The 11,472-nt window shown below is 34.9% G+C and overlaps 2 protein-coding genes and 1 non-coding gene across 3 annotated transcripts; 1 reads left to right on the top strand and 2 right to left on the bottom strand.

Moving 5' to 3' along the window:
• Positions 1-692: 692 nt before the first annotated feature.
• Positions 693-764, bottom strand: TRNAC-GCA (transfer RNA cysteine (anticodon GCA)). Its single transcript has one exon. It is a non-coding gene; the product is annotated as a tRNA-Cys (tRNA).
• Positions 765-4,861: 4,097 nt separating this feature from the next.
• Positions 4,862-6,855, top strand: LOC133682586 (28 kDa ribonucleoprotein, chloroplastic-like). The gene is made up of 4 exons (XM_062105986.1): positions 4,862-5,337; positions 5,832-5,933; positions 6,030-6,335; positions 6,432-6,855. The coding sequence occupies exons 1-4, from the start codon at positions 4,945-4,947 to the stop codon at positions 6,492-6,494; spliced, it is 864 nt and encodes a 287-aa protein (XP_061961970.1). The 5' UTR covers positions 4,862-4,944; the 3' UTR covers positions 6,495-6,855.
• Positions 6,856-7,718: 863 nt separating this feature from the next.
• LOC133682585 (pentatricopeptide repeat-containing protein At4g01400, mitochondrial) lies at positions 7,719-10,688 on the bottom strand. Its single transcript, XM_062105984.1, has 2 exons — positions 8,565-10,688; positions 7,719-8,480 (listed from the first exon to the last, which is right to left on the bottom strand). The coding sequence occupies exon 1, from the start codon at positions 10,448-10,450 to the stop codon at positions 9,023-9,025; it is 1,428 nt and encodes a 475-aa protein (XP_061961968.1). The 5' UTR covers positions 10,451-10,688; the 3' UTR covers positions 7,719-8,480; positions 8,565-9,022.
• Positions 10,689-11,472: the final 784 nt, after the last annotated feature.

Genomic DNA, 11,472 nt, shown 5'->3' with positions numbered 1-11,472 from the left:
TTGGCCAATAAAATAGAAGAAGGATAATAATTAATCTATCCAAACTGAATATTGAAAATTACTAAAGAGTTGATCCAGGATTGAAAATTATAAATAAGGATTCTTCCAATAATTTATGTTTGGTATATATCTGTCTTGCCAAAGTAGGCGAATACCTAAACCTCTCCTCGCATCACTTTCTCCATGTGCATCCTTGCCATAATCTCTCCTAACAAGCCCACCTGGCGAAACATAAGTATGAATCTGTATCTTCTTCAAGAGAACAAGGCTAGATCCTTGCACAATTGGGAAGGGCATGCCTATCGGAGATGCAAAAACAAATACCTGAAATAATTAAAATTACAAATGTAATCGAGATTTTAGAGCAAGGACTGGAATGCATTGAATGGCACAAAAACTGGAAAAAATCAAAATTAAGAAAGTAATCGCAACTTCGTGAAACCAGGGACGAAACTGTTTCTTATCCAAAACAAGAAGGAATATCAACATGCAATCGCAATCTTGTGAAACATAGAGACGAACTGTTTCTTTTGAAGGTAGTTAAACCTCACACAAAACTGAAACAATTAAACTCGGGGATGCAATCGAAAATATGGAAACTAGGGATGAAAGCGTTTCTTATCCAAAAGAACAAGGATAGTGGAAGGTGTTGCACGATGTCGTTTAATGCATAAGTTTTTTCATTTAAAAAAAGGGCCCAACCGGGTTCGAACCGGTGACCTCTTGATCTGCAGTCAAATGCTCTACCACTGAGCTATGGACCCGAATTTGCAGTTGACTACCGCATGGTTTTATATATACGTTTTATATTAAAGAAAAAGAAATCTATGCTGGGAAAGGGACTCAACGTGATCTATTTATAACGTGTTGGTAAATTACTTTGCAACTATTTATAATATCTTAAAAAGAAGAATATCTCATTATTCAAATCAATAGATTAAATTTTTATAAATATCAAGCAGTGAAATTTAATAAAATGTATAGATAATTAGGTTAGATTAAATGCAATTAAAAGTGAAGCAATGAAAGACTTAAATTAAAAAAATCACTATTTAATTGGTGAAAAGAAAACGACTAGTGAAACTTTTTGGACATTTCAATTCGTCTTAAATCATCACATATGTATGGAATGAGATTTTAAATCATATGGAATGTATGAGTATTTATTTTACTTTTCCAACCGAAGCATCTCGAATATATAATTACTAGATAATATTAACAAAAAATTAATTGAAATAACAAAATAGTTTAGATTAAAAAAATAAATAAAGTATAATTGAAATCTCTTACAAAAGTCTGTGATCAAATTTAGATTGTGTTTGTTTTTACAATTCAATTGTGATTTTAAAAATTTTTATTTTTTTTTAAATTAATTTTTTTATATTTTAAATTATTTTGATTTACTAATATTAAAAATATTTTTTAAAAAATATATATTAATATATTTTTAAGTGAGAAGAACACGGCTACGCTTTTATTTTAGTGACAGATAAAAGCCATCAGTCAATAAGGTATATGATATCTTAAAAGATATATCGGTAGAGCTCCTTGAAATAATTAGGCATACTAGAATTTTGATCTTCTGTTTTATAGTCTGTCATTATCACGATTCCATGCATGTGTCTCTCCCTCGATCTCTTGGTTCTTTTTGGCAGCTGAGAAGGCTCACTGGTCTGCTAGAGATCCCATCTAATCCTTGAAGAAGTACTTGATTGAGAACATCCTTGCCAGGGAAGCTGAGCTAAAGACAATGGAGAAGAAGATAGACGAAGTGGTTGAGGATGCTGTTGAATTTGACATATCCGCCCTCTTCCATCCCACAGCCAACTAGCTGCTTGAGAATGACTCTGCAGATCCCAAGGGCTTTGGAATTCGAACCGATAGGCAGTATAGATGCGAGGATCCATAATTTACATGAGGTAGACTGCTCACGTAAAGGTTCTTGAAGTGGGACTCTCATCAACTCTAGTTGTGCTGACTTTTTGTTGGTCGGCACCACTCCCTCTTCGTTAATGCTGGAATGTTGTTTAGGTTACCTTTCGATCTTAAATTTTAGCATTGTTCTCCCTAATCATCAATGTTTATTTTACCAGCAATTTGAATGGCGGACGAACTTTGAATGTTGGTGCCAATGGTCAATGGCATGGAAATATGCTGTTTTGGAAAAATCACAGTGTTGAAAAATAACACAATCTAAACACAATTGTGTTTCTGAATATTGGTTTTATATATAACTACTATTGAAAATAACATTTATTTAATCGAAAATCTCATGCAAATTAACCAATCTAAAATTTTATGAAAACTAATTGATCAAATAATGATATTCTAGATCCAATAATCAAGAAATAAGAAGAAGATAAGTTGATGAGTCACCAAGAACACACTAGGGTTTTATTTTCAACACACTTGTTATTGTTTATAAAAATTTAAACAAGATAATTTTAATTATACTTTCAAAGACCACCAAATTAAACCTAAACAAAACTCTTAAATATCTTAACCCTAAATTAACACCAAGTAAAATTTTTAATTAATTATGTTTTCATTCCGTGGTTTTTCAATGAATGATTAGAGTTGTCTCGTCTAGATTTTTTTTTTAATAATATCATGTATGTAAAAATAAAGCCCTTATCTCTACAGATGTAGGCTATATGATTTCCCATCTTGGAAAATAGCTTCAACAAGGAATACATTCTTTAAATGCAACATTATCAGATGGATGCCTAAAAGATGATTTCTTAGTTCTCACATAATTAATGTCGCAAATCAGAAATAACCACCACATAGCGAAACAAACTGTACGTATTATCAATTCCACAAAATATATTTGTCGGCACACTATAATTCATGTGTGCTTTATCATAATGCAATAAGGAATCATGTGAAATAATAATAATAATAATAATAATAATAATAATAATAATAAAGAGAGAAGGAAAGTAGAAAATGAAAAGAAAATTGCGTAGTATTGCATTTTCGAAAGCAGAATTCAAGTAATAGACCAAAATGTTATTCGATGAGCTTCCTAATTTGTACAAGCAGAACTTCTTATGATCAAATAAGCTCAAGAGGATGGCATGAAAAAAAAAAGTGTATTTAAATTAGAATAAATAAAACAATAAGAGAAAAAAAGCAAACACAATAACACTAGCCTAAGCGCAACGTCCAAGGTGATTCTTTTCACTGACCTTCAGGGCAAAAATAATATTTAAAGGACACTTCTACACCAAAATAGACGGGATCACAACTGCAAAGCATCAATCGCTAGCTTCGGGTTTGAAATCAACCCTTAAAAACCTAATACTCACCCGACAGCAGCTGGGGTTAGTCTCTAAGTCACAAGTCTCGAGTTCTCACCCTAGAAATCTAGAATCTCAAATGCCTTTTCTAAGTTAAAGATGGATGCCATTTGAGTGAGATATTCACTCCTTATCCAAGACAAGATTATAAAGATTTAAAACCAGTCTTTATAAAGATGTAATTTAACTCAAAGATATGAAAAATTGATTTGATGGGATATAGAATTTGAAGATTTTCAAGAGAATATAAAGATGAATGAAAACCTTTTAGAGTAAGATAAATTCAAAGCATTAAATATGTAAGATTGTAAAACATTATGAATACATATAAAACTCTTCCATTATAAAGATGAGTTGATATCTTACGTAAAATAGCTCTTCAATTTTTAATACACTTCTTCCAAAATCACAATATCACCGTTTCCGTGTGGGGAAGAGTTCAAGAACATGATTGACAAAATATATGATATCCATTTAAAAATATTTTAGTGATAAATAGCAAGGCATGTGATGAAATAATATTTCATAAGGTAAGTGTAGGTTTTGGCAATAAAATATTTTTTTATTGGTGAAATTCAGCAATTAAAAAAATTATAAATAAAATTTATTTTATAATGTTAAATTAAATTCTATAAAAACTTGATTACATCATGTGTGCTTTTGAATCTTCAATTCAAGTATGCATCCAAAGAGTCCATAACTTTAATTTGATGTAGAGAAATTCTTACAACAATAATACTCCAACATACATATTAAATACAATAATATATTGTTATTATTAAAACAATATGGGTGATTAAAGACCTTTGTGCTCACAGTCTCTTAATCTATAAAATGGCCCAAATTAGCTTTGACAATCTTTAGAAAATTAGCAGATTTTTAGAGGAATTATGGAGATTAAAAAGTGTCAAAGGTTGTGGTTGAGATCGCAATTATATATTAGATATTAGGGGTTTTTTAAAAGAATAGTAGTAATTATTTTTTAAAGTATTTTTTTGTTCTTAAATATGTTAAAATAATATTTTTTTTATTTTTTAAAAATTATTTTTTATACAGCACAATAAAATAATCTAAAATCATAAAATAAAATAAAATCAAAATCAAAATTTTACCAACCCCACCAAACGGATAACTATATAGTGGCAGGGTTGATGAGATTGAGAGTTATGACTCCCACATTGGTTAGGTTGCGGGCATGGTGTAAGAGCTTCACGGAAGGTGAGGGTGGTTTCGTCTTCTTGCCGTTGTGGTTGGGGTTGGGGAGATTTTGTGAACAAAGGAAGTTAGAGAAATTTTTAATGTTTGCATGATACATATATCATTGCATTATTGAGATTCATTTTTTTATTTTTTTACAATTTAAATTTGTTATGTTGAAATCAAATGATTAGTTAAAAACATAGATCCGTTTCTAATTATTTGGATCCAAACCACTATTAGTTTTAAGATTTATTTATGATAATAAACATGCATGTAAAACTAAACTAAAAAAAAAGGGGGGGAGGGAGAGGGAAATTAAATGGGTTCGGGGTAAAATTTGGGGAGCCCCGGAGACTCCGTTTTGCAAATGGGGCAGACCAGTCTTGTGAAAGTGTTTGTGTTAAACCATATCCACTTGGATGGTTAGAAGCTCATATCTCCAATGGCCAGCAGTCTCTTAGGAGGACCATCCCCTCCCCCTTTACTCTCCTCTCCTCTCAAAACCAAAACCAGACCGCCACCAGCAGCAGCAGCCTCAATATCATCATTCTCTCCGCCAATCGAACTTCAACACCCAAAGCTCTGCTGCTCCTTATCCCTCTCTAACACTCTTTGCTTGCGCTCAAGAAAATTTCTCGCCGTTTTAGCAGTTGTAGATAAGGAAACCGTGATTACGGAGGAGATTAACCATGTAAGGGAGGGGATTGATGACTTTGAATTGAAGAAGAAGCAAGCAAAACCATGCGAACTATACGTTTGTAATCTCCCAAGGAGCTCTGACATTGCAGACCTTGTTGAGATGTTCAAGCCTTTTGGCTCTGTTCTCTCTGTTGAGGTATCTATCACTTTGGACCTTTCCTTTCTTCTCAATAACATCTACGTGAGGTTGGGTTCTATAAAGAAATATCATTTCTAGTTTAGTTTTCAAAATCATCTAAATTCATTCAGATAACTGTACCTAGCTCCGTCCAAAATTTTCAAGAGATAAATAGAGTTTTTGTGGATTTATCGCAGCTATGCTTCATCATCATTTTTTTTCCCATTGTTTTGCTTCAATTGCAACAACTACACTGTATAATTTGGAAACTTAGTGAGGTTTTAGTCAACAACAGGAAAGATGCAATTCTATCAAAGCTTCCTGGATGCTGGTTAGTTTTTTTGCTGAAAATTGAAAATTAAAAGGATTGAAACAAAATTCATCTGATGGGAAGCTGGGTTGTCTCCAAATTTGCCAACTTGTTTTTAGCTGAATATAAAAGAACAGCGAAACAATATTTGAAAGCTGTGGGATTGCACTCAAGTTCGCATTCCTTGTTGAGTTAATTGCAGGTTTCTCGTAACCCTGAGACGGGTGTAAGCCGAGGATGTGGTTACATCACAATGGGTTCTGTAGAGTCAGCAAGGAATGCAGTTTCTGCATTGGATGGATCAGTTGAGTGTGAACTAGCTACCTTTTTTTAATTATTACTGTTATTATTTCTCTATCTCATTAATGTATTGCCTGAAATTCGTTTTACTGTTTTGAAGGATGTCGGTGGCAGGGAAATGCGGGTAAGATATTCAGTTGAAATAAGTTCTGGGAGGAGGAACCCCGAGGCACTGAACTCAGCGCCCACAAAACACCTGTTTTATGAAAGTCCACATAAGTTGTACGTTGGTAATCTTCCTTGGAGTACAAAACCGGATGAGTTGAGGAATCTATTTAATCATTTCGGGATTGTGGTTAGTGCAAGGGTGTTGTCTGATCGGAAAGGAGGAAAGAACCGTACTTATGCATTCCTTTCCTTTTTATCTGATGCAGAACGTGATGCTGCACTTTCAATGAATGGAACAGTTAAGCTCATTAACATCTCTTTTTTTCAACTTTCCTTCTCTCTTCTTTTGCTTCTTTTTGTCAATGCAACACGTTAATTTGAATTTTTCTTGCAGGAGTTCTATGACCGCATGCTAGTTGTTAAAAGAGGGGTTGAGAAACGACCGAGCTCTTACTGAAATTTTGCTGCTTGCATACATGTTATGAGGTCTGGACAAATAAGATAGTTCGAAGCATTTGTTTCACTTGAAACATATTGGCAGAGGGTTTGCTTTCTTATCCTCGTTCCTGCAAATTCAAGTTCTATATCTGACACTAAAGTTTAAGTACCCTTCAAAGTTTTGTAGGCATCAACATTATATTAAAAGTACATTGAGAAAATTTAACTAGATCTTATTAAAGTTGAAATTTTAGCTTTTGGTAGGTGATTGCATGTTCATATGCTCTCATCTACTCTTTGGTTCTTTTGATTTGAAAAAGCAGAGTGTATGTACTCTATCTTGTCTCGATATCTTAGTTTCTGAATTTGGTTTCGCCGAAGTAGTAATTTTTTTCGAGTTCATGAGAATATCAAGTAGCTGGGTTGCTAAACTGGTAATGTGTTTATACGAGGGAGAGGGAGATATATTAATCGACCTTTCAAATTGGTATAGCATGGCGAAATAGTGAAGCTAGCAACTTCTTAGAAAAACATATTATGTGATTGAGTACTTTGCTGATTTTTTTTCTGTAAGACGTAAGTAGAGGACAACAGCTGCCAAAATTTTCCCTGGATTTGAGCATGGAATTGTTGTTTGTGCAAATTAGGCATGGTTCTTCCAACTGAAAACAATGGTGGAAACCTTTTCCTTTTTTGTGTTTTTCCAGAATCGAAACCACAACAGGAATTTATTTTCATGATTACACCTATGTGCTTGCTCTTGCTATTCATGAACCAGTATCCTCCCGTCACTAGTTTAAAAAACATTAACCCTAATCAACCATAATGCCAATGTTCTCGCCTAGTGACACCAGTCTGAGGATCTTTTTATTTACTTACTTTGAGACACGACATTCAGTCACTTAAAACATATTGCAAGCAGGGCTGGGTAGGAAAATTTTAAGGTGTGACATCCAATCACTCAAAAATTTTACTTTTCATCTCGTAGGAGCAGTATTGTATCCATTCATGCATTTTGTATTGAGAAATCCGCCGAAGGAAATCACCAGCAAGCAATACAACAGTTTTAAAACTCGGAAGAATACAGAATCGTGATCATAGAAATTATACAAATGGGATACGTCTTTTGAACACCCATCAAATACAAAAGGAGTAATCCACTGGAGGAAATGGTGAATGCATACGAACTAGAAATCTACAAGCTTCTTGTTTAAAAGGAAAGAATATAGTAAACAGCACAAAAGGAGCATTCAACCTCGCCATTTCATTTATTTATTTATTTTTCATAAGCCAAGATTTGTAATAACAAATATCGAAGAACAGAAGTTTGCCAATGGAGGGAGAGTCACAAGTAGTCTGCCTTCAATAGTTATGCAACAACATACAGATCAACAATGACCAAAGCACAACAGACAGAAAAAAATGGTGGGGGGATGGCCTACTAGAAAGACCAATTATTACATTACACATGGATATTTTTGTGTGACCAAACATCAGCAATGACCAAAGTAGCAGGAGATTTTGTTAGTAATCCACATGCAAAATCAGCTAACAGTGTACTGTGTAGCAGGAGACAGTGCAAAGGGCAGGTCGCAGCAGGAAAGAAGGAGGCAGACTAACATCAGGAAAAAAAAATCCCCTCCTATATTCGAGCAGTAATTCATTCAAAAAACTGCAGAATTCTGATTCCCAACACAAGCCACCTTATGAAATCAGTTTGCTTATATAAATCTCAAGCAGCAGCAAAGCTCCAGGGAGGTAATGTCGCAACAGCTACACCGCATGAGGACAGCAATCTATAACAGGGGTTCATACTCATCGCATCGGCATTGTAGAAAGATGACATCAGCACCATACCCAGAAAAGAGCAGAGTGAAATCAACAATAAAACTTGGAAGTAAAATCAAGCAAGGGACAGCATAATGACATTGCAGTATGATCGGCACAGCAGCAAGGCCTATCAGTTCAGATGAGAAACACGGAGCAATCCGAGGTAGAAATCAATCTGAGATAACCAGAAGTAAGATAGCAATAATCCAGGTCTTTTGAGCACCAGAAAATTAAAACTCAAGGCGGTCAGACACAATACCAATTCATGGTAGCATGAAGCGGAAGCACAAGCGTAGCAACAGCCTGGAGGAAGTTTGTGATGCCACAAGCAAGCAACTTGGAGACAGCCAACATTAGTAGAGCCGAAAGATTCTGAACAGAACCAGATAGAAGTATGACTCTGATCTACGATAATCACAAGCATGCAAACTACAAGATTGAAACAAATCGGCAACATAGAAAAATGAAGAGCATCGCAACAGGTTTATAGCCAAGCAATGAAATCCATTTGATGCATAAATCCCTGTCAAGCCGAGCATTCAGCAAAACCATTTGCTTCCCTACGAATATGAGTGAACCAAACCTGGCTAATCTTACTCAAGAGAGGTGATATGGAAGACAGATCATGAGCCATTTTTCATGGTCTGCCAGCTGCTTTACCGAGCCAAGACACCACAATGGCAGAGTCAATTTCAATAATCAGATTCTTGAAAGCATTCAACCTCTCCATTGTTTTTGCTGTGTCCTTTTGATCAGGTACTCCTCCAAACCAATACCAGCTTCCACTATTCTAGTGTCACCCTTTAATTCTACCTTCTTAACTTTATCCAAAATTTCCCCAATTCTCTGCAAATCATCCACTTCACAAATCCTAGAAACCATCATCACCCAGGTCTCCGTATGTGGAGCTTCTCCATGCTTCAGCAATTCCTCCACAACACCACAAGCTTCCTCAATCTTACCAACATTGCAAAAACCCTTTATCAAAGCATTCGAAACAGCAAAATGCGGAGAAAATCCCTTCATCATCATTTCCTCAAGGTGACTCTTTGCCTCATCGAACATCCCTTGATCACATAACCCACCAACCAAAGTCCTATAAGACACCAAATTTGGCATGCACCCATTAGACTCCATATCCTCAAGAACCTTACAAGCATCCATCGCACGCCCCTCTCTACAAAAACCCAATATAACCGTATTATAATGAATAATATCAGGATTGCATCCTTTAATCTTCATTCTACAAAGAAGCTTATAAGCCTCCCTGAGCTTCTTCTTCCTACACAAACTATTCAACAACGTAGTATAACTCAATGCATCCGGTACATATCCTTTATTCAACATATCCTCCAACAAATCAACAGCTCCATTAACCTGACTTTTTCTACATAAAGCCTGCATCAAAATCCTATAAGACTCAACATCCGGCATAACATCTCTCTTAAACATTTGATTGAACAATGAGTATGCCATACTTATTTGGCCATTTAAACAAAAAGCACGTATCAAAATGTTGTAAGACTTGGTGTTGGGGAAAACGCCATATGTATGAGCATCCTTGAAAAGATCAAAAGCGGGTTTAATATAGTTCTGGTGAGAAACAAGAATTTCAAGAATGCCATTTAAATGTTTGGGCGAAGGATTGCAGTCGAACTTGAGAATAGTGTAGAATATTTTGAGAGCTTTATCTGGGAGATTTGCTTCTCCGTAGATGTTGATTATGTAAGAGAAAAGAGTCGGGGTTACGGGGTAATTTTTGGATTTGAGGTCAATGAGAAGGTCATCAATGAAAGAGAAGTATTTGGCTCGACCGAGTTTGAGAATGAGAATGAGATAGGATGAGTAAGAGTGTTGGAAATTGGGTTGGCGAGAAGCGTAGTCGAAGATTTCTTTGGCTAAGAGAGGGTCTGATTGGGAAGCTATGAGTTTTTGGACTCGAGATGGTGACCCAATTGGGGATTTGGTGTTGGCATTTGGATGGGAATCGGAAGGTTCTAGTTCTCGTTTGTGTTGTTGGTGATGGTGGGGTGATGAGGAGTAAAAGAAGAGTGATTGAGGTCTTGGCATGATTGGGACAGTACGAGTACGAGGAGGAGTCGCTAACAATAAAATTTTGCCGGTAACCAGGAATGGTTTATGCATGTTGAAAAGCACCGAGGATCAACACACAGATTCATTACCCATTAAACAAGGACTGTGATCTGGTGTCATCGGCAGGAGCCATCCCAGTCGAATCCGTCTTTCTGTCTACAAATATGGATTCGAACTAGTTAGGCAATGAAATATACAGTGAATTTTGTTCGTCTCGACAACTGAATTCCAGTCGAAGATGACGACTGACGGCTTAAATATACTGTGCGAGGTGTTTAGGTTTTGGTGGGCTACCATTGTTAAGAAAAAAAGGAAGATCACAACAGGACCAGAAGCTTGGTAAAATGAATGGGCTAATAGCCCATTGACTCAGTTTCAGGCCCAGTAAACCCGGGACATTAGAAATTTATTATTATATATCATTACTTCTTTCTTTTTCCCCGAAAGATAGAGATAATAGAAGTTACAAACCCCTTGCAAGAAAAACAAATCAGGAAATGAGGGTTTATGTCTATGCCTAGTGATGGATCGGCATTGTTGTTTTTCTTTGGATTTGTTCTTTAAAAGAGTGATTAATGAGAGTCTAATAACTTATTATTTATAGTCTGAGTCAAATGTAAGAGTTTAAAAATATATAGAAATAGTGAGCTGTCAGGCTCATTATATTTATTATTAGCCAGTGTTGAACTCGTGCTCTTTCTATAATATAAATATTTTATTATAACAAGTTAATAATATTTTATTTTAAGAAGTTAGAGATACTTTGTTGATACTTTAACTCTTTATCTTCAACAAAGAGTGTAAGGGGCTATAAAAAAAATAGAAGGTGTCTTTTAAAAGAATGTTCAGTTTTTCCTTCATAAAAAAATAACATATCTATTTTAGGTGTTTCTTCTAAGTTATGACTACCTTTTCTTTTAAATAATACTGATTTAATCATAAGAGTTTTCAGATATATATATATATATATATATATATATATATATATATATATATATATATATATATATAAGGAAGCTTTTTGTAAGTATTAAACATGATCCACCAGCAAACCTCATTAATAAAGAATGGAT

Source organism: Populus nigra, chromosome 2 (genome assembly GCF_951802175.1).
Source record: "Populus nigra chromosome 2, ddPopNigr1.1, whole genome shotgun sequence".
Classification (NCBI taxonomy): Eukaryota; Viridiplantae; Streptophyta; class Magnoliopsida; order Malpighiales; family Salicaceae; genus Populus; species Populus nigra.
This window is presented reverse-complemented; position numbering and strand designations above follow the sequence as displayed.

Bases quoted from the DNA above. Each gene is read 5' to 3' on its own strand.
- LOC133682585 (XM_062105984.1), bottom strand. From the start codon at position 10,450: ATGCATAAACCATTCCTGGTTACCGGCAAAATTTTATTGTTAGCGACT.
- LOC133682586 (XM_062105986.1), top strand. From the start codon at position 4,945: ATGGCCAGCAGTCTCTTAGGAGGACCATCCCCTCCCCCTTTACTCTCC. The intron at 5,338-5,831 runs GTATCTATCACT...AGTTAATTGCAG, and splicing joins GCTCTGTTCTCTCTGTTGAG to GTTTCTCGTAACCCTGAGAC. The intron at 6,336-6,431 runs GTTAAGCTCATT...TTTTTCTTGCAG, and splicing joins CACTTTCAATGAATGGAACA to GAGTTCTATGACCGCATGCT.